This window comes from Sarcophilus harrisii, chromosome 1 (assembly GCF_902635505.1).
Source record: "Sarcophilus harrisii chromosome 1, mSarHar1.11, whole genome shotgun sequence".
Classification (NCBI taxonomy): domain Eukaryota; kingdom Metazoa; phylum Chordata; class Mammalia; order Dasyuromorphia; family Dasyuridae; genus Sarcophilus; species Sarcophilus harrisii.
In genome coordinates this window covers 368,613,030-368,640,292 of record NC_045426.1, presented here as the reverse complement: position 1 = coordinate 368,640,292, position 27,263 = coordinate 368,613,030, and the positions used below count along the sequence as shown (strand labels likewise).

Here is a 27,263-nt window from a genome sequence, read left to right as displayed (position 1 = left end):
CTTGCTCATGCTGATTATTTGGATCCATTAGGACTTAAACTCATTGTTGGTGGACTTAAAGAAAGCTTATGGAATGAAAAAGAAAAAGTCATTTCGAGTTTAAGATTTTAAGCAAAACAGATGCATATGTCACTAAGCATTTATTAAATGCCCCATGTTCAAGAAACCATACTTGGTGTTGAGGGTTATCCAAAGAATGATTGGTGTTTACCTTGAAGGAAATTAGAATCTTGCTGAGATTGGATTTTAGTTTGGACTATATATATATATATATATATATATATATATATATACACATTTTATAGATACTTTCAAAGGATACATTACAAGATAACATGTATTAAGTATTCAGGAAGTGATATGGATAGTAAGTTTGTTTTAAAAAGCACAGTAGATAGAGCACTGATTCTGGAATGAGGAAGATCCTAGTTCAAATCTATCCTCAGACACTCAAATGTGTAAAAGTTAACAAGTCATTTAATTGCTATCTAACTCAGTTTCTTTTTTTTTTATTTTTTTTTTATTATCATAGATCATCATTATCAATGATTATTTTTTTTAATTTAATAGCCTTTTATTTACAGGATATATACATGGGTAACTTTACAGCATTAACAATTGCCAAACCTCTTGCTCCAATTTTTCACCTCTTACCCCCCCCCCTCCCTAGATGGCAGGATGACCAGTAGATGTTAAATATATTAAAATATAAATTAGATACACAATAAGTATACCTGACCAAAACGTTATTTTGCTTTAGAAAAGAATCAGACTCTGAAATATTGTACAATTAGCTTGTGAGGAAATCAAAATGCAGGTTGTGCATAAATATAGGGATTGGGAATTCAATGTAATGGTTTTTAGTCATCTCCCAGAGTTCTTTTTCTGGGCATAGCTAGTTCAGTTCATTACTGCTCCATTAGAAATGATTTGGTTGATCTCGTTGCTGAGGATGGCCTGATCCATCAGAACTGGTCATCATATAGTATTGTTTTTGAAGTATATAATGATCTCCTGGTTCTGCTCATTTCACTCAGCATCAGTTCATGTAAGTCTCTCCAGGCCTTTCTGAAATTATCCTGTTGGTCATTTCTTACAGAACAGTAATATTCCATAATTTTCATATACCACAATTTATTCAACCATTCTCCAACTGATGGACATCCATTCAGTTTCCAGTTTTAGCCACTACAAAAGGGCTGCCACAAACATTCGTGCACATACAGGTCCCTTTCCTTCTTTATAATCTCTTTGGGATATAATCCCAGTGGTAACACTGCTGGATCAAAGGGTATGCACAGTTTGATAACTTTTTGAGCATAGTTCCAAACTACTCTCAAAATGGTTGGATTGTTCACAACTCCACCAACAATGCATCAATGTCCCAGTTTTCCTGCATCCCTCCAACAATCATCATTATTTTTTCCTGTCATCTTAGCCAATCTGACAGGTGTGTAGTGGTATCTTAGAGTTGTCTTAATTTGCATTTCTCTGATTAATAATGACTTGGAGCATCTTTTCATATGACTAGAAATAGTTTCAATTTCTTCATCTGAGAATTGTCTGTTCATATCCTTTGACCATTTTTCAATTGGAGAATGGCTTGATTTTTTATGAATTAGAGTTAATTCTCTATATATTTTGGAAATGAGGCCTTTATCAGAACCTTTGACTGTAAAAATATTTTCCCAGTTTATAACTCAGTTTCTTAAGTTATAATAGGGGGAGCATGAGATGAGTTAATGAGAACTTAATACCTTTCTTGGCACATAGTCAGCACTTAAAAAATGCTTGGTTCCTTCCTTCTCCTTCTTTCCCTGAAACTATCAGAGAATGCCTCATATAAAGGGTGGGTTTGGAGCTAAGTCTTGAAGGATAGGAAGGATTTGGTTAGGCAAATATAGCAATAAGTTGGGCAGTTCAGAAGAGAGGAGTAACTTCATGAACAAAAGCAGTGTTTTAAAGTGTTATTTTCTCCCTTTAAACAGGAACAGAGATATCCTGGTTATTATCTCTCTTGGGGTTGAGTCTCAGACAGAATTTCCATTGCCCTTTGTTACCGAACTGGGACATGGCATGGTGTTGGATCTGACAGTGGGTTAAAACCCAGGGGACATTCAGAGACAAAAATCTGTTTTCTCCAAGGTCTCAGTCCCTTAAAAGGCAATTGTAATATGTGGTCACAAAATCACATTCCCTCAGAGTTAAAAGGGACCTTAGAGACTTTCTGGTCCAATCAATACTTGAACAAAATCTACTTTACAACATACCCAGCAAGTGGCCACTCAGTTTCTTGAAAAACTGCATTGAGAAGGAACTTTCTATCCTTTAAGGCATCCTATTTCTCCATTGGACAGTTCTAATTGTTAGAACAAATTTCTTTACATCAAACATAATGTTACTTCACTGTGCTTTCTCTGTCGCCAACCAGAATAAATATAATCTTTCTTGTACAATGCCCCTCAAATACTTTGCAGGTAGTGATTGTGCTCGCTCACTTCCAATAGTTTCTTATTTTTAGACTACGTAACTACAGTTTCTTCTGCACATATTCATATAGTTTCATCTTAAAAGCATCTTGCCACTTTAGTCACTTTCCAGCATTCTAGGTTATCAGTATCAGTTATACAATGTGGCACCAAGAGCTGAGCACTTAATGGGTTCTGAACACCTAATGGGTTCAGATGGGTTCCAGGAAGAGGACTGTTTCTTTCATTCTAGATGCAAAGCTGCTTCCAATGTTGTCTGAAATTACTTGGTTTTGTGTTGCTAAATTGCACTTTTGATTCATGTTTGACTTTACTGCCTGCTAAAATACTCCATCATTCAGAGACTTCAGAAGGCAACCCTACTTTATATATAACAAAAGATAACCAGAACCTTGTCAGACTCCCAGAGAAGGTGTTCTTTGTGTTTGTTTTCTTAAACATTCCACAACAATAGCAACAACAACAACAACAACAACAACAACAAAATGATTCAAGGGATTTCTACTGAGCTTACTTGAAAAAAAAAAAGATCTGGCAATTAAAAAAATAAATTTTATTGATATTTTTCTTTATATTACCTATATTTTCAAGTTTACTTCCCCATCTTCAAAAGGTAGTTGCTTATAACAGAGAATAGCAAGGTGGGTTGTAGGAGGAGAAGAGAGTTCAAAAAATCTAACATATCAGAAAACCTTAATACTATCTTAAGTTTTCTGTAGCCATAGAGCCTCACCTTTGCAAAGGAATGTGTAAGTGTTGGGGATGGAAATGCCCTCTCATATCTCTTCTTTGGGGATAAATTTGGTCATTGTAATTTCACAGCATTCAGTTTTGATAATTTTATTCATATTGTTCTTCAAGTTTGTATTGCAGTCATGGCATATATATTATGCACAGTATTACAGGAGCAGGCTACCACATATATAGTTTTTTCATCATCATTTCTATGACCAAAACTAGTGTCTTTATAGGAAGATCTTCCCACAAATATAGATTCTGTTTTTCTTCCTTTTAAACTGGTATAGCAGGCATGCAAGTCCTTCTCTCTTTTAGTTTGCAGGGGGATCAGTGAGCTCTGAAATCAAATGATGAGGTTATCATATGAACCAAAAGGTGGTCGGGTGAGCTACATTTGAGGAATGAAATGATGTGGAATATAGTGCTGATGATGAAGATTTAAAATTAGAGCAATTCAAAGTTCATCAACCTTAATGTTAGTAGTAGCAGTGAAGAAATCGGTTAATGGTATTTTCGTTTTAGGAAGGAAAGTACACTTGTAAGTCTAAATTCTCTGCCAGCCTCCATATAAAATAATCACAATTTCAGAAACTAAAAACAAAAAATTGTGTGTGTGCATATATCCCATAACAAGGAATACTTTTTTTCATAAGGCATCCTGTAACCTTCAACATGTTCATTGGCATTTAGGTGCTAGAAAAATAGAGGCAGTCAACTGAAATAGATCCATTGAGTGTCTTTTGTATGCACAGTATTGTACAATAGACCACTTCCTAGTTGAAAAGTGACTTTGACATATAAGAGAAAGAATGGGGGAGAAAATCAAACCTCATTTTCATTAAAAGAAAATTGAGGTGGCAAAAATGTCCACAATTGTAATGACACACAGTGACATGTGGCTATTTTATCAAAGCTCCAAGGGATGTCAGATAAGAAAATGTTGAGTAGTCCCTAAGTGAAAAGGCTGCCAAGTAAAAGACTGCCAGAAGCTTCTGTGGTTCATTGGCTGATGCCATTCAACAAGTCAGCTGCTGCTGCTTCAACTCATATTTAGGACTGATTTTTCTAGGTCTATATTGCCATATTTGTTGTTCCTAGATATGTCTTTAGTATACACATATACCTTCTTTTGTAAGCTCATGGAAATATGTATGGTGGATATAACATTTTTCCTCTGGGGTGATTCCAACTTAGTAATGCATTTCTTAAGTCTCCTATTCTCTTCGATCTTCTTCTTCAAGAGAATTCATGTCATTTATTTTCTTTAGCATGGAGAAGCATTTAAAACTCTTAAAAACTCAATTGCTATCAAGTAGGTCCATATTTCATATATTACACTTTGGCACCAACCTGCTTACCCATTTTTTGGTGGTCATTGCACCATGGATATTTAAAAACCACAAGTGTGATTTTGCTGCAGTTGATTTATAATTAACAGCTTTCTCTTAAGGAAACCATACTTTCACTGGGAAGTAATGTAATCATTTAGTACTCACCTTGGCAATATTTTTATTAGATATATTTTATTAGTGCTGGCATTTACTCATGGAAAGAGAAATTCTGCAGGTGTTTCCTAGAGAGTCTGGCACTTGAATGGAGTGTCCTCAATCATAACAAGTTCTCCTGGGATTAAAAAAACATCTTGAGACACCATTGTGGAGGTATTTCCATCTCCCAAGGTACACTGACCATCCAATTAACTTCTTATTGTAGGTGTGGGTATAATGTACAATATTGGAGCTCCAGAAACTTGTAGTCTTCTCAAGGATACAAATTATAAACATGTGAAACATTTTAATAACATTTTGATACAATTTCTGACGTGGCCAGCAGCTGTCTCTCATCAAAAGCAGAGTTTGATTGAAGGGGGTTACAACACTGGACTATATTCACCTTAATCTCAATCTTAGCTCCACCTCAGAGTACTGCCAAAAGTATTTTAGTGTATTGCTAAAAGTGATTGGAAGGTGGAAGTCCAGCCCTAAGGCACCAGGTAACTTTCAAAAGTTTTTAACCAGACAAATAATATTTTCCTTCATATTCCAACATTTCATTTAATATGCTGTCCATTTGTTGGCAGGTTTAGCTGAAAACAATTAAGAGAACTATCTTACATGTGCAATAATGCCATCCTCTTCCCTCCCCTATCACCCTGAGCCCAAACTGCAAAAGTACAACCGATTTCTCATCTAAATACCAACTCTCCACTAACTTCACATTTTTATGCCAGAGGCCACCTGTGCCCTTTACTAAATTTCATTACGAAAATTTTTATTAAGAAAGACCTTGTGGAAGCTACTCATTGCTAATGGTCAGTGGCTTGCCTGAGCTTTTTGCCTCTGTAATCACCAAGCAATACATTGCAAGGTCCTATTGTTTGATGCTGTGATGTTCAAGCCTTCTACTCTACTAGAATCTTTTTAAGTTTTGGGACCTATCTACATCTTTATGTTGTAAGGAAAGGACAGTGAACTGCAAGTCAAAAGACTGTTTTCCCAGCTTTGCCATTGACAATCTGTGTGATCTTGGGCAAGTAGCCATCATATTTTTCTCTTATATAAATTTATGATTGTTGTTAGAATAGTGGTTTCAAACTCAAATACACATGAGGCTGCTTCATAAGAAAACCATATATCAGCATTATCTAAGATATCTTGCATTGTATTTTTTGTTTATTTTGCAGCGTATTTCCCAACTGCATCTTAATCTGGTTTAGTTGCACTACATAATGTTGCAGATTATATACAGCCTCCAGAGCAGAATAACAGTTGGCAAGGACCTCTGAGACCATCTAGTCTAATCCTTTAGTTTCACATATGAAGAAACTGAGATGCAAAAAAGATGAAGTGCTTTGTCCAAGGCCACATTAGGTATAGGATTACGGAGCCAAGATTTGAATCAGGTTCTTCATATTCCAAAGGCACCATACAGACTGCTCTAAGTTTCTTTCCTGTTCTAGAATTCTGTGACCTTATAATTTTATAAATCATCTTCTAATCCTTACTAATCTTTTTGTTTATATATCAGAATTTGTCATATATATATATATATATATATATATATATATACATATATATATTACCAATAAGTCTATGTATTGAGTGCTATTTTCTCCTTTATAGACTTTTGCAAGAGTCATTCTTAGTGAAGAGGATCTTTTTAAAATCTGATCACTGTAAATGTGTTCGGAAGTTTCTGAAGCATGACAAGATCATAGGTGGATTTGCAGAAACGTGAGAATGGATTAATGCAAATTTTTAAAGTTGTAGGGAAAGATTTGTCTCAATAAAATATCCAGAAACCTTCATCTTACCCTGGGAAGCCAGATGGCTAGATTACCTTCAGGATCCTGGAGAACATATTCTGTTCCCTTTCACTTTGGTCAGTGATATCTCATGCCCTACTTCATGTTAAAGGAGTCTCACACCTCAAATGAGTACTTTCTGTGTGTCTTCTTATGCCATCTGCCTTCTTGCAGAAAGAAATCCCCCAACTACCTTTCTGGTCTTGTTTAACACTCCTCTCCTTCATGAATTCTGCTTGTCAGCCATACTGCTGTCTTTCAGCTCTGCATTCACACAAACCATGTTTCTCCATGTCTAGAATATTGCAACATCTTTTTATCTTTCTCATTCTTGCTTGAAATTTTATATAGCTCTCTCTCTCTCTCTTTCTGTCTCTCTCTCTCTCTCTCTCTCTCTCTCTCTCTTTCTCTTTCTGTCTCTCTGTCTCTCTGTATATATATATATATATATATATATATATATATATATATATATATATATATCTTCTCTCTCTAGTGGATTATAAGCTACTTCAGGTCAAGTGCAATTTGGTTGCACTTTTTACTCATTTTGTTGCATCTGACTCTTTGTGTTCACATTCAGGGTTTTCCTGACAAAAATACTAGAATTATTTTCCATTTCTTTATCCAGCTTATTTTACAAGTGAGGAAACTGAGCCAAAAAGAGTTAATTAATTTACCCAGGACCAAATAGCTAGTAAGTATCTTAGGCTGTATTTGAACTCAGGAAGATGAGTCTTCCTGCTGTGCTACTTGATTGAAAATAGGAAGTACTTAATAAATTTTTCTTCTTCTGATTTCCATTGATTTGAATCAGTAAGTGTTAGGAGGACCTTACAATGAGTCCAATTAAGTCCAAGTTTAACAGCTTGCCAGACCTAGAAAAAAAAATTCCTTCTAGCCATCTGCTTGCTTGGACTTACAGACTGTATTACTTTGAAAAGTCTGCAAACACCCTCCACCACAAATTTTTTGATGCTTCCCTGATAATGGAAGGTGTTTTAATTTGTGTGGGTACATGAGTGCATGCATGTGTGTGTGTGTCTGTGTTTATGGAGATTAACCCTTATATATAGTTTTTCCCTTATACCTCCCACAAATTCAAAAAATGTACAAAAGCTTGTAGTACAGCCAAATTCTCAGAAGATGCCCAAGGCTATGCGGGATCAGAGTAAATTTTTAATATACTTATTTTTACCCGGATATCAAACTTTTAAAGGTCCCACAGCCTTCTACATCCCAGACTTACCTTGGAAAAAATAACACCTGCCATTACTCATAACCAGTCATATAATAAAAATTAAACAAGGCCCAGTGAAGTCATAGCAGAGCACAGACTTCCAGTCAACTTCTCAAGACAGTTTGGCTAAATCATTGCACTTCCCAAAAGAATTATAATAATTCTTTTCTTTCTCCCATTATACTTTGTTAGTGTTATAACTTAAGGTCATGGGATCTTAGGTTTAGAATAAGAAATGTACTTCAAGGCCATATCATTCTTGTTTTATAGATGAGTAAACAGAAATCTCAAATATTTAAGTGAATTGCCAAAAATCAAACAAGTAGTTAGTAAGAAAATTGGGATTTAAACTCCTCTGTCATCTGACTTCCAATCCTGGGATCTTTCCACTATACCATTAGTAAGGAACTGAAGGAAAGCTCAAACTGGTCACATCTTCCATATAGTATTAATTCCAGGATGTTTAATATTACTTTAAAGTACTGGAGAAAGTGAAATTAAATTGATAAGCTTTAAGAAGAGAAAGCTTCTGGTGAATTCTGATGCTATTTTGGTTTATCTTGTTGCAAGTTTTTTTTTTTCCTTCTTTATTTAACATCTTGACACTTAATTCACATATAAAGGGTAGTTATAAGGTTATGGAACTGATATTTTGAAGAATGTCTCAAAATTCATGCCAACAACTGAGTATTGCTACCTCTAAACAATTTATTATAAGAGGCAGTGATGCTCAAAACTAGTTTGAAGTTACTCTTTAGAAATTGCCTTTCAAAGCATTTGATTGGCTGGTCAAAAAAAAAATCAGTTTTGGTACTTAATGGTTGCCTCATGTTTTGATGTAAAATATATCTAATTCACCAGGTTAATCTCCAAATAGTTATTACAATTATGATTTTAAATCACACCTACTTATTTACAAATGTAATATAATTCGGTGCTATCTGAATCACTAAGCAACATACTGTTGTGTAAGGCAAAAGACACAATAGTGATAGAAAGGAAGGACATAAACTCAGAGTTGGAAGAGATTTCAGAGACTTTCATTCACTCTGTACCTATTTATAGATATCTTCTCTACAACTTGTATAGAAACTGGTCATTCATCTTCTTGAATATGCCCAGTGAGATGGAAACCACTGCCCCCAAAGGTAGTCCAATATACTTTTGGACAGTCTTAAGTGTAGAAAATTTTTTTCTTGTGTCAAGTCAAAATCTGCCTCAGTCAACCATTGTTTCTAGTTCTGATCTCTGGGGCAAAGCAGAAACAAAATGGATATCTCTTTCACAGGCACTTATAGCTATAATGTTCCTAGCAGGATTTTTTTTCCCCCAGCCTATATCTCCTCAGTTTCTTCAGCTAATATTCCTATATAATCTCTGGTACCTGAGGACTTGCTTCCAGATATGTCTTAATTTGTCAGTGACATAGTTGTCCTAAATTGAGTACAGTGCTTAGATAATATCTGCCCAGAGCAGAATATAATGAAATAATTAGCTTCTTCCTTCTATAAATTTTCTTCTGTTAATGTTCCCCATCACATTATTAACTCCTTCTTAGCTTTCAGCCCCCCAAAATCCCAATTTTTTTTTTACTTTAAGTCTTATCTAGCCTTGCCTCTTTTACTGTATTTGTATAGTTTGTTTTTTCCAAGACTCAAGCATAGAACTTGATTTTTTTTCTTCTTAAATATTATTTTCCTAGATTTTAGATGAGAAACAACATGGCATAGTGGATAGAGAACTCAGAGCCAGTAAAATCTGGATTCAAATCTTACCTCTGGCTTCCTGTGTCACCTTGGGCAAGACATAACTTCCAAGTGCCCTAAGCAACTTTTTAAGACTATAAATTACTGAGAATATGCCAGTGTTCTTTAGGAGAGAGAATTTTTTTTTATCTGGGAATTCTCTATATCATTGAAATCTAAGTTTCAGTCTATATCCTTTATTAAGATGTAGTCATTGACATTTTGGGGAATACTGATTCTGTTATCTATTATCTTAACTATTTCACACATATCATCCAGAAACTGGGATCAGTCATTCAGGCCTTAAACTAAATTAATGTGTTCTGAAGGTGACACTTTCAATTTTCAACTTGGTAAACTCTTCTTTCCATGCTTAACTTACCTTTACATACTGTCTTACCCCTTTCCCACTAGATGAAAGTCATGTTTCCATTCTCAAACTTTTTACCATTCTGATCTTTTCTGATTAAAAGGCTTCTTTGAATTTATTTCACTCACCCTTATGTCATAGTTATTTTTGTGTATGTATGTATGTATGTATGTGTGTGTGTATATATATATATATACATATACATATATATATATATATGTATATGTATATATATATATATATATATCTTTCCCTTCTTGTTTTCAGAGTCCTTGATAACAAGTCTTATGCTTTATATTCCTCTTATATCTGCCAAAAAAAAAATTGAGTCCAAAGAATTTGCTCCACAAGTAGTTGGTTTATTGAAACAAATAAAAATTGTTTGCAAATATGATCATCTATTTTCTGGGAAAACACCAAATAGTTTAATTGTATATGCCTAATTGTGTAATTTTTGTTTCTGAGAACTCTTTAAAGAAAGCTAGGTCACTCAATGGATGAACTGCTGAACTTGGTTTTATGAAAACCTGAGTTTTAATTCTATCTCAGATTCTTATTAGTGGCATGAATTTTAGGCAAATCAATTAACTTCTTAACCTCAGATTCCTCATTCATCAAATGAAGATAATAATAGCACTGGTTCTTGTGCAGATTAAATGAGATAATAGATGTAAAGTACTTTGTGAATCTTCAATTGCCAGTTATTGTCAGCATTTTTATTGCCATTATGAAAAGCATTCCTAGAGTAATGCTTTGATGCCTAACTTTCCATTTCTTAGTGTTAAATACCTAAGTATATAAATTTAATTACTGAATTCCTAGTCTATCATTTTCTTATACTTAAAAGAAATTCTTTGCTTCTAAGGTAAAAACTCAGGGATTTTTTTACTTCTTCCTTTTCATTTGGTCATGAATCAATCAATGTGCATTAAAACACACACACACACACACACACACACACACACACACACACACACACAAAACACATCTATATCCTAGGCAGCATGCTAGGTGTTGAGATACAAATTCAAGAAATGAAACTCCTGTGTTTTTAGAAAAAGAACACCAACAAGTTTGAATATTCATATGGGCAAAACATAAGCCCAGTGATTTATCAGTTTGGAAAAACAATGGAAAAAGAGATTAGTATTGTGAAATGATTGAAGCCCTTCTGAGTTAGTGAGCCTACCTTCAGAGTTTTTCTTCCTTTTTTCTCAGATTTTATAAATTACCTTCTTTCCATCCATAAACTAATGACTCCTGTTCATTCCCATTGCCAACTTTTTGAAAGTGATACAAAGGGTGAGGTTGAGGATCTTCTGGGTCCAGGTTTGATAGGCCTTAAAAGTCAAACTGATATCCACAGTTAAAAAAACAGTGCAAGTTCTCATGAATTCTAATTCTAACTGCTAGAGGATAATACCATGTGGGTAAAAAAAAAAGCTATTAGATGAAGAAGAATGAGAAATAATACTTAGCCTGAGCTCAGATCCTTTCTGAATTTCGTAAACATAAATGTAGTAATTTTCTTGATTTGAGATAGGAATAAGAATCCTAAAATGGAATAGAAATAAGAATCCTTTAAATGGCTACTGTTATAGGACCATAAATTTCCAGATAGTTTTGGGGGTAAATGTCACTCAATAAATATTGGTTGATCAAATGCAATGAAATAAATTATAAGGATATTTTTGTTCTAGGATTAATCTTGTCTGTTCTCTCTTTACCTGTATATAGTTACATATACCCAAAACCTAATATGTCATAGCATCAAAATGGAGCTTATTCTTGCTCCATACCAGTTTGACTAGCCTTTGCCAAAGTATCAACACCATTCTGGATTTGAATATCACTCATCTCTCTGTGATAAAGAGAAACATGAACCCTTTTTCTCCAGCTGAAGCTGAGAAATATAGAGCTTTGAGTGACATCTGAACACCAACCATACACAATTATTACAGCATGAGGACCAATAGATCCCTGCTGTTATCTTGAAACTCTGGCAGGGGGGAGGAAGGAGAGAGTTTTAAAAAAAGGATAAAAAAATCTTAGTCCACAGAGACAATCCATTTCATTCCTGATAAACTCCAGTAGAAAAGAGCAATCAGCCCGATGAGAACTGAACAAATTAAATGGCTGAGTATTATTTCAAAAGGGGAGCACACAGGCAGCAACAGAAATTTCCCATCAGCTGTAATAATGCCAATTACTTTGCCAATTGCAGATTCCATCGTGATGTTTTTAGCCCAATCAGACTTCGGACCCTTGCCGGGGCCTGATGGGTTTTGTTTACTCAGAATGTTCATTTGCAGCGAGTCTCTTGCACCAAAAGGTTTAAAGCTGCAAGTGTTCTCTCTTCTCTGTGTTCATTTACAGCCACTGGGAGATTATCAATGGAGGGTTGAGAAGGAGGGGGGAAGTAAGAAGTCTGCTAGGACTAAATTCTCCATTCTACTTAAGTTCCCCTGGTGATTTTAAATGGCAAGGTACACAGCTTAGTGGTTCTTATTGAACATGGCATTCCCTAAGAAAACCTCTCCAGAAATTAACTAGCCATCAATAAATATATATTTCTGATGACTGACAAGGATTCTTGGCATGTGTGTGAATTGGACAACTCACTATTAAATAGCAATCATGAACATTTAGCTCTGGGAAGTCAGAGCCTGCCAAGAGTTCATTAAGTCTTAAATACTGATAAATGGGGTAGAGATGAGATGGGAAGGGGGAAGATGATATAGATTTTCTACTTTGGGTTGAATGTCAAGCAACTGGTTCATTTCAGAAATGTTACATGATGTAAGCAGGGGAAAGGAAATTTCACTCCCCCCCCCAACATATACATCTTGGCAGATGAAATTAAATGCATAAAATTTAATCTTTCTTGGAAATTTTGCAAGAGCATCATTTGCTGTTTATATTTGGTGCCATGAAAATTGATGGGTGTGTTGCTCTATCCACTTTGGGAAAGAGCTGTGATTTATCTCTCCTTAATTGAAGAAAGGAGCTAATCATGAACATTTAAGAAGTAGCCTCTTCTTAACTGACAGCTTTAGATGTAAACTGTATTTGTGGCTCCTTCAGCAAGAAGAAGAATCTAAATGATGATTTAAGAAAAGGGATGGTCATATTCTTTCCCTTCTTCATCACCTCCCTATGTATCCCAGAGTTTTAGTACATGTTTATTCCTCTTGCCTCTTTCCTTTTTACTACTTCCATCTTCAGTGTAGGGTGTCCTGTGGCAGAAGTTTCTGGTCTTGCTGCAGAAAAGTCACTTGATCTCCAAAACTAACCAGGCTTATGGCCCATGATGAATTTTACCTCCACCAATGCTTGCCTTCTGAGCCCTATTCTGGGTTCCTTTGCCTCTGAGATCAGGGCTGTCTGCCAGGACTTTTATTCACACTGATTTACACCTCACACCTGAGTATGTCCTGTTCTTCATATGACAGTTTCTAGGGTAAAAACAGGTCCTGTTTAGAGAGAGCCAGATAAGACTGGCAGGAAGGGATGGAAAGGAATATCAGATTGTTAATGGCAAGGCTCAACTTGTGGCAGGACTTAGTGTATAGAAGCTCTGATAAACTATAGATAATGTTTGCCAGGATATATTTTCCTCCTCTCTCTCCCCAACTTGAAAAGAGATACTAAAGCCCATTTTGTTTTGATACTATTCCTTCTTCTGTTGACAACTGTTCTGATTATATGTTAGATTCTGATAGATGTGTGGCGGAAATTGTCTCCCTGCAGACCATCAGAGGTTAGGAGTGGGCCTGAGGAAACCCAAATAATGGGAAACACCAAATTGAGCCAAGGGTATCAGATAATAATGCTTTTGCTTCAGTATAACTTGCTATGTAGCAGATACATAGTTGTTCCAACCTTGTTTTTTCTTGTTATCTTGAATTGGTAAAGCTTTGCTGGCCCAGCTGTCAGCTTAAACTTCTTCCATTTGAAAATTAATATAAAGGAGAAAGATAGTTTAACTTACATTAGCGTGAAATTCTTCAGTGGGACACAGGCTTCAAAGAAGGTCTTTAATATTCTGAGATGGAACTTTAAAAAGGGATCCTCTAGGGTGGTTGAAGTATTTATTCTCCACTTTGTGAAATACTGTCTCTAAGACTATAAGTTAGCATTGGCCTTGCAAATAAAGCAGGTCTAGTAATTTCCCTTCCTTCCTCCTCCCCCAACCCCTCTCAATATTATATCCCATTCAAACCACTTCCCCCAGTCACTACTAGGGACATATCTCTATGATCAATAATAAGAGATTGTATCATGTAGGGACGAGAGAACCAGTCTTAAAGTAAGGAAGATGGATTAAAATCCTTCTGATAATGACTCTGTGACTGATCAAATCAGTACTACCATTAACTCTAAAACTGTTAGTCCCAAATAGAGGGAGTTTCTCCATAAGAGTTTTGAAATTATAGGTATGGTGTTCCCCATTCCTCCCCTCCCCCGAAAAAAGAAGCCTCTTAGGCATCTAAGCAGCATAATGAACAGAGTACTGGACTAGGAATCAGGAAATCTTGAATTCAAATCCTGCCTCAGATGCTCAAATCACTTAATCTTTCTCATCCTCAGAATTCTGACTTGTAAAATGAGGGAAAAAAAATAGCCCTCATATGCCCATACTTTCTAGGTCTTAAAATGCTATATAAATGCTGCCTATTCTTCTTTAATAATTCCAATTTTAATGAATTTTCTCCAAATGTAGGCTTATATTATGATTTCAGTCAATAATAATAGGTCAGTAAGAGCAGTGATTAAGGTCTAGTAGGCATGAAGCCCACTATCTGCTTCAAGGAGAACATTAGATATTAGTTTATAACAGGGCAATCTCTACATTGGGAGAACTTACTTTCAAATGAAAGAAATAGAATCAAGCAAAGAAAAGATGGTGAGGTTCATCTAGAAAATGGATAGATAGATAGGCAAAGCTAATCTAATGGTGCCAAGAAACAGAAACGTTCCTGGTTTTTTGTTTGTTTGTTTGTTTGTTTTTGTTGGAGGTTATATGAGAATATGGGGTAGAGTAGAGGATATGAAGTGGAGAGGGATGCATGGATCAAGAATTTCTGAATCACCTTGTCAGAAAAGTATCAGTGAGGAGAAGTTACAGGAAGATGGATTTCATTAGCTCATTAAAAATTTTCTTAATTATCAGAGATTTTCAGAATGAGAATGAGATCTTATCATAGGTACTGAGCTCCCCTCATTGGAAGAGGCTTGAGAAGGGATTAGGTGATTACCTGTCCAGGATCTGATAAAGATTTGTAGGATGAGGTAGATAGATGGGGACTTGTAATGTACTTTCAAGCCCTAAGAGTCTTTGAATTGGTGATTGAAATCTATATGCTAAAAGAAATGTGTGTCACATATCCCAAATTATCATGAAGCCCAAAGGGAAAGTCTGCGTTCCATAGGCTAGGGCTCCCAGTCATGTTCCCAGACTATACCAATAGCTATCTCTTGCTCAGTTTAGATTGTGGAGCCTAAATGGAGAGTCATAGCCTAAATGAAAATAAAATCCCTGAGCATTTCTAAAAGGTCCAGAATCCTGGATAGAGAGAGTGATGGTTTCACGACTAATGTTACATGAAGAATATGCTAATAAAGACAGCAGTTTCAAATGGCAAGCTTTTTTCCATTGTATAAGAAGAAGTTGTTACATTTTCTTAAAACATACTTCAAGGAAAGAGAATTCTTATAAATGTATAACAACTTCAATACAGAAGTAAATATTGATTAGAGTACTGGGTTTGAAAAAAAAAATTAAGAGCTCTGAACTAACGACGTACAGAGCTTAATTTATTGGATTTAGGGAGTTGGGCTGAAAGTCAGGCAGCATAGATTTGCTTAGCCTCTAGTCAACCTGTATAACTTTAAGTAAATCACTTTAACCCTTTGAACCTCAGTTTCCTTATCTTTAAGATGATAGGCTGGTACCAAATGATAAAGTCCTAAAGTCCTTTCCTTTTGTGTGTGGGCATTAATGTCACAACTGATCCCAAGGTCCATGAACATATCAGAATGGTAAATCCAGCGGTATAAATTTTCCCAGCTAGGGAAAAGTAGGTATATTTTTACGTGTCTATATGTGTCCATATAGAAGTGGGAGTGGGGGGGGCTCATTGTTAGCAAATATTTATAATTGTTGATTTCAGAGCCTAATCATGTTATACCTCATGTTTAAGGTCAAAGACAAGCTCAGTATGGTTGAGCCAGAAGGAATTGGCCGAGCTCCATGTATTGGGTCAAGAATTGGATGTCCTCAGAGAAAATGTCCATCCTGCAAGAAGAATTCGGTAGGTTGCTTCATAAGAATTGTCCTGCCACTTTGATTCCTATCAGAATTCTGATTTAATTCTGTTGTTTGATTTCCTCTGATTGATTTTAAACTCCAAGAAAGTGGTTATATAGCTTACTCATTTTACATTTCTTCTAACACCTTGCAGAAAACATTGTCTATATAATAAGCCTTTTATCAATGTTTGTTATATTCACTGTGAGTCCAGGAAGACCCACTAGCTGTCCAATCTGAGTTTGTATAAATTTCCTCTTAATGAAAAAAAAAAGTGTGTTCTTATTGTCTCCAGTGAATTATAGTTCCATATTACTGTGGTGTCATGTCTACCAGTTTTCCTCTATTCATCTTTTTATTTCTCAAGGAAGGAAAAAAAAAACACTTCTTCCACCAAGTACAAAGTTCTCAGTCCTGGGTCATTGTACTTTCCCCAAGAAATTATATCCTATAAATTGAAGGGCTTGTAGATATCATGTTTAATCACTGTTTAGACATATGTCAATTCTTCTGAGACCATGCATGATATGTGTCCAAGGAGACACTTCCAGTGATAGATATCCCAAATATATTGTTAGCAGCATAAACTTTGATAAATTTTTCTTTTGTGTTTGTTTGCTTTTGTTTGTTAGAGAAGGTCTGGGTCCCTTTGCCAACTCACCACTATAGCATATACTAGTTAAGAACTGATTATTTCACAATGTTAGAATATTATTAAAACAGTCAATGTTATGTGTTCTATCCCCTGGATGCAAGTTAGGTGTATTCTGTCCAATAGTTACAGGAGGTTCAAGCTCATCAAATCTGAAATATAAACCACTTGGTGGGTATATTCTGAAATTTTGCTTCAGTTGAGTGAACAGAAACCTTTATATAAGACCCTTAGAACTACTCCTTCTTAACTGGGACTTTTTCATCACAATTTAGCTGAAGATTTGCCTTCCAGCAAACCTTATAAATTCATTCTATTGAATCTATGCCAAAATTGTTCTTATTTGGAACAAACTAAAAAGTTCTACAGCAGATAAAAAGCTGTGCCATTTTAAAGACTTTTTTAAAATTGTCATGATCAGTTTGTTTATTTCTCCAGACTTAGCTTACCTGCTCAAGTCCTAATGTTCTTCTATTATATTTATCCATTTTTGATAGAAAAAGGTTGGGGAGGAAGGGAGGACTTATATGAGTGGTGACTGTCATTGACATGACCACTAAAGATTAATAATGTTGATGGTGTTGACAGTTTTCCCAGTGGCTCAGAGCATGGTTACTGTTTGAGAGAAAACCATAAAGAGACCCAAAGAAAAGGGGCTAAGAAAGACAGCCAGGGGAGAATTGACAGTCCCCTCAAGAGTGTCAAATCAGCTGATGATATTAGTTTGAAGTCATTCTTGTTTAAAGCCAGATGGATGTCTTGATTTATCAGTTTTTCTGAACCCATGAACACCTGTTCTTTCCTTACCAGTTAGCAAGTCATAGTTTGGGGTGATATTATCTCTTTTCTTTGATACTCCCTGAGAATCTGCAGTTTCCATATAGGCTATACTTGACATTTTCCCCATCTATATCCTTTAATTCCGCAATTCAAAAGGAAGCCTGGGAGGTAAGTTAATTTATTTTGCCTTCAGGGTCTGACATTGACTTTGTCCACCTGCATCCCTCCTTCTATCCCTTTGCATTGATCTAAAAACTGAGCTTCTTCCCTAATCAACTGTGTTGGCCTTTTCTCTGAGCATAACAGCTTTCATTTTTCCTTCAACTCTTGAAAAATGAATTGAATAATATCTTTGATGTGTTTAGGTCTGTTTTTGTTTGAATTTAGTTCCAATGACATCAAACAGGCCATCACAGATTTAAGAAAATTAAAATTTCCTGCCAAACTATTTGTGAAAGAATCAGATATGGAGGTACATTCCAATTTTAAAATTCTGTGATCTGTATTCTATGATTGAATTGAATGTGCTTGAATTTATTGCCTCTCTTCAAGCCTCAGGTCCCAAATAAATAGAACACGAAGACAACCTATTTAACCTCATAGCTATAAATGTGCAAATTCATAATTAGAAATCCAGAAAACACTTTTATTAATTCTGAAAAGTTAAGCAAGTCTATCTGTTAGTACAGATAATTTATGTCAACTGCAGTTGCTCAGGTGGATTTCAAGGGTCACAGCCCCATCAACAATGTAAGGTAGGCGGCAACAATGCCTTGATATTTGGAGAACCAAGGATCCCCAATATAAACTTAGCCAATCTCTCCCTCTAGAAGACACTGAAATTGTAGAATAACATTTGACAGATTCCAAGATGGTAGTGTAAGAAACTTTCCTGATGTATTGAGATTAGACCTTTGATGTACAAATAAGATAAAAGAGCTTTAGGGTGTGTGCATGCTTTGTTTGTGTGTGTGTGTGTGTGTGTGTGTGTGTGTGTGTGTGAGACCGTGCACGCGCATGTGAAAACAGAAAATGGAAAAAAGACCCCACTAAAATAGTTGATGAAAATGTATTGGCACATATAGACTCAAGATACATGTAGATTCCTTAGCTGCTCTTAAACTTTTGTCTATAGGATCCATCTAAGAATGGCAGATTTTCCTTGAGAAAGTGTCCTTTCCATTTGACAGAGCTTTTCTGAAATTGATAGATTTTTTTTCATTTCCTATCTTTATTATACTAGTAAATATTCATTTGAAAAGTAAGAAAGAGGAAGATAGGGATAAAAGTTTCCACTCTTCATGCCATTACTGATGACACAATACTTATCTACATTCCCTTCAATTTAGAGTTTAAGAATGATATCCAATGGTCTGGAAAGGTCATAGCATTTTTTTCCCCTTGGGAATAGTAGGTTCTTGAGTTCTTGAAGATGGAATATTCAAATGTATTTAAAGGTCTTGGTAAATCTACCAGTTCATCAGCATGGTTATTTGTTTCTCGTTTTTATTTCAAATGCTTTGTCTGCAATTAGAGAAAGTTATAGCAAAAAGTAAACATTTCAAGGCTACGCATTACATGGCTATCTATAGTGCTTTATAGTTACAAAGCCATTTCACATACATGGCCTCATTTAATCCCTGTGATATAGTCAGGGAAGATGGTAATATTCCCAATTGGCAGATGAGGAAACCAAGAGTCAGAAAGAAGTGACTTCCCCAAGAAAGTGATAAAATGGAAATTAAAACTCCTGTCTGCTTGTCTGCTTATTCTTTCTACTTGTATCACACTGAGATATATGTTAAAGATATAGAGACACTTCAGAAGCACTTGCTGAAAAGCCAGCTGATAATCATCTGAAATATTACAGGATCACAGATAATGTAGTTTTTTGGTGAAATGAAGAGGAAAACTGGACTAAGGAGAAAGCATCTTCAACTCTATGCTTTAATAAAAAATTTAATCTGGGAGTAAAAAATTATATGCCACAATTTTTCTCCTTTTTGTGGAATAATACTTATAACTTTTATGATTACAAATAAAAATAGAATTAAAATGATTTAAATTGTAAAATAAAATCAAACTGAAAGGCATTAAAAATAATTATAGGCATATCACTGCTGCTAAAATTAAACTAATAGTAGCCCTTCCCACCTTCTTTGAGTTTTAGGTAATCAATTTCTTGGAGGCATTTTGGGGGAAGAGAGACATGGAATAAGTTTACTAAGCACCTACTATTTGCCAGCATTGTGCTAAATATTTTATAAACATTATCTTGTTTTTTTATTATAGCTTTTTATTTACAAGATATATGCATGGGTAATTTTTCAGCACTGACTCTTGCAAAACCTTCTGTTCCAAATTTTCCCTTCCTTCCCCCCACCCCCCTCCCCTAGATGGCAGGTAGACCAATATATATTAAATATATTAAAGTATATGTTAAACACAATATATGTATATATATCCATACAGTTATTTTGCTGCACAAGAAAAATCGGACTTAGAAATAAGGTAAAAATAATCTGAGAAGGAGATCAAAAATGCAAATGGACAAAAAGAGGAGTGGAAATGCTATGTTGTGGTTCACACTCATTTTCCATAGTTCTTTCGTTGGGTATAGCTGGTTCTCTTCATTATTGAACAAATGGAACTGATTTGATTCATCTCATTGTTGAAGAGTCACAATTGATCATCATGTAGTATAAACATTATCTTATTTGATACAAATTTGGGTAAAACAAATAAGATTCATAAATTTTAATGAATGCCTACTAGGTGTAAAACACTGTATGTGTCATGGTGGGATTATAAAGATTTATAAAACCTTATCCCTGCCCTCAAAGAATTTACAGTGAAGTAGGATTTCAATATAGGAGAAATTAAATAACAGTAAATAATAGATTCAGGATAATGGTAGAAAATAGTTTTCTTACAGTTGCCTAAAGAATTGTCCCTGGAGTTGGAATACCTGGGTTTAACTTGTCCTTTCATTGACCTGATCCTAAGTTTTCTCATCTATAAAGTAGAACATAACATCCTACCTCCCTAAGACCATTGTTATAATGATCAAAGAAGAGAATGGATATGAAAAATATTTAGCCATTATAAAGTTTTATATTGATATAATGGAGTAGAAGTAGTGATGGTAGATTCAATGTCATGTGAATTACATGGACTATCATTGCTACAGTCCAAAGGATGGGAGAAAACATAGATTGTAGTCATCAAAAAAAGAGTTTACACAACACTTTGAAAAGTGAGCTGTACTTTGAAGATGGTCATGATTTGGACAGAGAGAACATTCTAATTGATAGAGTGATGTAAAGACAAAGAGGTCATAATGTTCCAGACATGTTTGGGAATAATGTTCATCATTATATTACAGCTTGAGGCATCTGATGAGATCTGGTCAAACCAGAATGGTAAAGTTCCAAGTCTGGAGTCACAGAACCTTGAATTTGATGAACACTTCTGACTACTAACTTGCTAATCACTTGATCTTCTGGGACCTCAGTTTTCTCAGCTGGAAAATAAGGGATTGGTTGAAATGATCTCTGAAGTCTCTCCCCAGCTGTACATCTATGATACTGTGAACCCCTCAAGTGGCACATTTGGAAATTGAAACTCAGAAAATGGTGTGACTTACCCAAGTTTGTATGACTGGGAAAGTCATTAACTTCCCTCCCTGGTCCTCAATTTCTTTAGCCACAAAATGAGATTGGAATAGGTAATCTCTTAGGGTCTTTCAAACTCTAGATTTATGATCCTGTGAGCATGCAATCTTCCTCCCCCATTCTGTGCATCATTGTCTGAATAGCATGCAGGGTGAATCCTATTATCATCAAAGGTGTGGTATATCAAGTTAATATAATGGGATTTTCTAATGTCATCTGAAGACAGTATTTTTGCAGAGGCAAAATTAAGGTTGTTTAAGGGCAGACAAAGCAAAATGAGTAGAAAGATAACTGGGTGGATAGCTCAAGGAGAAAAGAAAATCTGATTTATTACTGAGGAAAAAAGGTTTGAGATTTGAATGATCTTAATTGTCTTTGGACAGAGATCGGAGCTATAAACTATTATTCAGTTCTACTATTTACTCCTTTGGTCCATCCAGATGTATTCAAAGCACTTTTTTGTTTCCTGATTACCCAGTGATCAGTATTGGATGGGGTCATGAGGTTCTTTTTTGTTATCTTTAAGACATCTCATTTCAAATCATATTATGACTTTAAATTCTAGGGATAAGAAGAATGAAAAATGATTTTTTTAAATACTTGGAAGTTGTTGGAATTTTTCATTCTCTGTCCTAACTCTCCTCCAAAGGAGTTGAAATGACATAGTGGATGGAACAATGTGTTTAGATCAGTTCTGGTTTTAAAGCTTTCCTCAGAAACATCCTAGCTTTATATACTTGAGCCTTTCTGATCCTCAGTTTCTTCATGTGTAAAAAGTGGGAGTTGAATTGAATGGCCTCTGAGGTCCCTTCCAACTCATATTTATGATCCTATTATATATAGATTTGTCAAATCATCTTAGATATTAAAAACTGAAGTTTAATGTTCAGTCGAGAAAGAGCCCACTGTGCTCCAAATTGAGGAGAAACATCTGACAATAAGCCCAAATGTCTCATGAAATGAATCCCAGATAATCCTTTTACATTTAAACATTTTGACAGTTTTTAGGAATTCAAGATTGAGTATGTACTTTATACAGAAACAGAATTATCTCCAAATTGTTCATTTGCCACTTAAAGGGCTAAAAGAAAATAACAGCAATAACAAAAATTAAAACCTCAAAAGGTGTACAAAGTAGATAAGATTGGTGTATAGAGGATTGTAGGAGGGTCTAGGGGGTGGAGTAAAGCTAGCCAGGGTTACACTCTTGGTGGTAGACAAGGGAGAAGGCGGTCATGGAGAATCTGCTTCCATCCTGTTCAATCTTGTGTCTAAAGACTGATAATAGAGACTGAGGACTTTTGTTTACCCTGATTCCGGCTTATTCTGGGGTGTCCTAGATGCTAGCATGGTCGTTATACCTAGGGATTATTGTTGAATTTAATTTGTGTTTACCAAAATTCTCTCTCAATCCCAAGTTTAAAAATAAACTGTAAAGAAAAAAAGAAAGAAAAGTAGTGGCAAACCTGAGAGAAAGAAAATTCTTTCACAAGAGCTCCATATATGCTAAAAGAGATAATAAAATAGACGCACAGAAAGACAAAAGAGGATCAGCCTGGGTCAAGAATTTCCATCCTGTGATAGAACTCATTGTGACCATTGTTCAATCATCTAACCTTTCAGCAACTAGCAAAGAGTGTATATTCCCAGAGTTACTGATCTATCTGCAGTCTATTTGTTGGTGGTGGTTCTTTTTTTTTTGTCCCTAAATCACACATATACACATATACACACACACAAATCAGATATAATTCAGTCTTTCTGTATACTACATACTTCTCTATTGTCAGTTTCCCTACATATATAAACTCATAGATCCAGACTAAAAGGAAAAGAAAGAGGGAAGTATGTCTGCTATACTTTTAATATATGCATAGAATCTCATTGGCTGGTTTCATAAAAACTTACATAGACTTACATCTCTAGACCAATCTATAAAAACTTCATAAAAACTATAGAATTGCAGCTATTAATCCTTAGTTATTCCTTTAGTCATCTAATTATTATCAAGCCTTTCTCCGTGGTTTTATTTCTTAAGTCATATAAATTTTAGGTCCATGTAAAAATATATCCCCAAGGTAATAACATTTATAAACTGTAATACATTATAGAAATGTTTTATTATTTTGGCTGCCATTTCTGTCACGCTTCTGAAAAATTATTTTTATTCCCAGATATTTAAAATGAAGAAAGTGAGAGCCAGTAACATATCATAGATATGATATGAGTTAGAAAGGATTTTAGAAATATCAAGTCCAGCTCTTTCATTTTGAGGAAACTGAGACACAAAAATATTGAATAATATCTAAAAAGTTATCTGAAATGGAATTTGAACTCGGTCTTCCTGACTTTAAGTCCTGTTCCCTACCCATCATCTCCCTCTGCCTCTCAAGTAATTAATGGAATTACAAGTGTCAGAATGAGTATTTGAACCCTGATTGATTCTTAATTCAATGCTTTGTCTATACCACAGCTATCCTTTGAGGAACATTGGATAGCCTCCATTTAGAAGAGAAGACACTTTTTTTTGGTTCAGTTCACTGTGAAAATTTGACTGGAAAACCACATTTCTAATGTATGTTATGTGGGAGAAATCCTGTTACATAAGTTCTTGAGAATCCTAAAAAATCCAGGACCAGAATATACCAAACATCAGCTCATTTTGAACAAATGGTTTGAAGCATAACTAATCCATCCAAGATGGGGGATTCCATTCCTTTCCCTCTGAGCTATAAGCACTTGTCTGCAAACACATTTTTGTGATCCCTGGTGATCAGACCACACTGCTGTTCATAACCAGAGGTGGCCTGCTATTCCTGCTGCTTTACCATTGTTATCCTCATTCTCAGCCTCATTTTTTAACATCTGCTTTATACTTTTTATGACATTTTCTCATGTATTTTATGTATTTTTCATTCTTGCATTGTCCAATTAACAGGCATTTATTTTCTCTCTCTTCTACCTTCCATACAAAAAAAATAGAAGAAAACCACAAGTCTTGTAACAAATACAATTAAGCAACTAACATAGACAAGCAAAACAAATTCTCACATTGGTTATATCCAAAAACAATGTATGCCCCACTCTGCATCTGGAATCCATCACTTCTGTGTCACGAGGTGGGAAGCATGCTTCATCAAATGTGCTCTGGAATCCTGTTTGGTCATTTTATTGATAAGAATTCTTAAATCTTGTTATTGTATACATTGTATTCCTGGTTCTGTTTACTTTACTCTCTGGGGATTCATACAAGTGTGCCTTGGTTTTTTTGATGTTATTCCATTTGATCTTCATGACCTATATTGTTGTTCATAGATTGCATGCTAATACCTCAAATTATCTGTTAGAGTAAATTGAGGTACAGAGAATCTAAATGACTTGACTAAGATCACAAAGTTAGTGGCTGAAGTCATTTCCTTCATAATGCATTAGTCTCTTAATTACATTGTATCCCCTTTTAATAAATAAGGGACTGACTTCTAGTTAAAGGTAACTTAGAGGAAGTGAGGCAGTCTGTGTTAGGCTGCAAGTCAGAAATACTTAAATTCAAATTCAACCTCAGATACTTACCGGGTGACCTAGGCGAGGGGACTTACTTCTTAGCTGTCTCTGTTTCCTCAACTGTAAAATGGATATAATAGTAGAACCTATCTCACAGTGGGTCCTATGACAATCAATTAAGATAATATCTGTAAATTGTAAAATACTTAATAAATATTTATTTTCCCCTCCCCAGTCATGATCATTTGGTAAATAGGGATCTTCTAGAACAATGAAAAAAACTTTTAAAAAACTTTTTTAGGACAAGATATTGTTTTCTTACAATGAAAAACTATACTAGTTTATGACTTGTTTTAACCAGAAAGGAGAAAAACAATATAATAACAACAAAAAAAAAACACTACTCCCATTACATTCTGTATATTAGGAAATATTTTGATACACTGTATGGGTCGGCAACATGCAGTCAGAGCAGTTTTTTTTTAATAGAAACCGCGTTTCAGGCTACAAAAAGATTCTTTCAGGTACAAGCACCAAGATCTTATTTGGTATTAAACAGTCTGACCCTAAAGCATTCCAGAGGGCCAGTCCAGCCTTTTGCTTGAGGTCAAGTTGCAAATTCAAAGACCATTGAGAAGAGTAATTGATACACTACTTACCATAATGGTAGGAAGAAAAAAAAGTTTTCCCATAACTTTTCTTTCCACTGCTTACCTACAAAGGTATTGTAACTCTAACAGTGAAACATAGTAAAAATCCTCCACTTTCACATTAGAGTTTACAAGGACTGCAACAAATAGAAATTCGGGTTTGTCTGCTTGTAGTCCGTCAATGTTATTTTCATTTATTGGAGGATTGATTTTGGGGCAAAACTTAAAACTTTTTGGCCTAGAATTTAAATTCCCACCTTATGATGGTATTCCTTCTACAAATCTCTGTTAGCTGATCACCTTGCCTCTAATTTAGGTAAGAAATAAGACCCTACTCTTAAGGGATTCCCATTATTAAGCAATTTTAAGTTCTTCCTTGCTGTGCATTATATAATATGTATTTGTTATGTATTGTTCTTATTTCAAATTTTGTTATTGGTTTTTAATTTGTAAGATCCACTATTCACCAGGATTAGTGATCTCATTATCTTACTTATATCCTTGCTGAAATAGTCAAACCACTGACTCATCTGATTAAGTTTTTTGCCTCCCTCTCAGTCATTTCTTGTCCCATGGTATGTAGTGTGTTAGTGGGTCAGACTATTTATGATACATTTTCCTTGTTATGTTATCTACACAGTGCCTTTTCATATGATAAACTATCTCCAATCCATCCTTTTTTTTTAACTACTTCAGTAGAGCTCTTCATTTGTCATACAACCCCCCTCCCCATTTTTTTGTTCATTGTTCTCTGCATTATATTTACCTGCTCATGTTTTGTGAACCAGTGTTGTGTTGATATACAGAAGTTGTAGGCAACATCTTGAAGTTAAATATTTCTTCTCCAAACTTTATGGTCATCATCTCATTGATCATGGATGCAGCTAAAATGAAGTCAGAAAAAAATGTGTCTTCTTGTATATCCTTCATCCAGCCTGTCATCTTGTAAGAATTGACGACTATGTTTCCGCTAACTCCCCAATCCCCAAGCCATCAAAATGGACAGTGTCTTGCCTGTAATGTTTGTTTAACATCCACTTTGTTTATATCAAATTGTGTCTCTAAGCTCTTAATTCCCAATATTCTTTGTAGCTTTTACAACTTTTAATGAAGCTGAGGGATGGTATCTGCAAAAACAAACATACAAATAAATAAATAAGAAACAATTAGTTTCTAAGAGTAGGTATATAAAATATTGCCATCACTTGTGTTTCCATTTTTCCAGAAACCTTCAAAATGAGCATGAATAACGATTGTAGAGCATCATAGGAATATAGCCCTAGAGCTGGAAGGGGACCTCAGAGGCAAATTAATCCAACCCTTTCATTCATATGAGGTCCAACAAGGTTAAATGACTTGCTCAAAACTACAAAGGTCCTAAGTATCATAGGCAAATTTGATTTTTCACCTTTGTAAGATTTTTTGACTTGGTGTAATTCTATAAATTACTTGACTTAGTTCTGTAGTTGATATGAACATTTGTTGGATTCATTCTACTGTTATGTAATGAATTCAGTGCTGACATTATTTCTACTCAGAAACCTTTTTGTGGTCATAGTACTTGGAAACTTGACAACCTCTATATTTTTCTTAATGTTCTTGGACTTAATTGACATTAGTACTACTTTCTCTTACATATTCAATAGAGAAAATTGTTTTATGTATTATAATGACTTGTAAAAATCTCTAAAGTAATATTTTTCTACCCAAACAAACTACCCAAACTCATTAAAGGGAGTTTTTTTCTATCAAATAAGTCAGAAGTACAATGAAATAGTAATAATAATGATAATTATTTTCTTCAAACATA

The 27,263-nt window shown here is 34.9% G+C and overlaps 1 protein-coding gene across 3 annotated transcripts in view; it reads left to right on the top strand.

Annotated features, from left to right (window-relative positions):
• SETBP1 (SET binding protein 1) overlaps window positions 1-27,263 on the top strand; it is a 472,784-nt gene that overhangs the window by 238,163 nt on the left and 207,358 nt on the right. For all 3 annotated transcript variants that reach the window (XM_031946011.1, XM_023495842.2, XM_031946010.1), the window contains exon 4: window positions 16,090-16,200. In XM_031946011.1, the coding sequence (XP_031801871.1) occupies window positions 16,090-16,200 (111 nt within the window). The remainder of the gene's footprint in view (window positions 1-16,089; window positions 16,201-27,263) is intronic.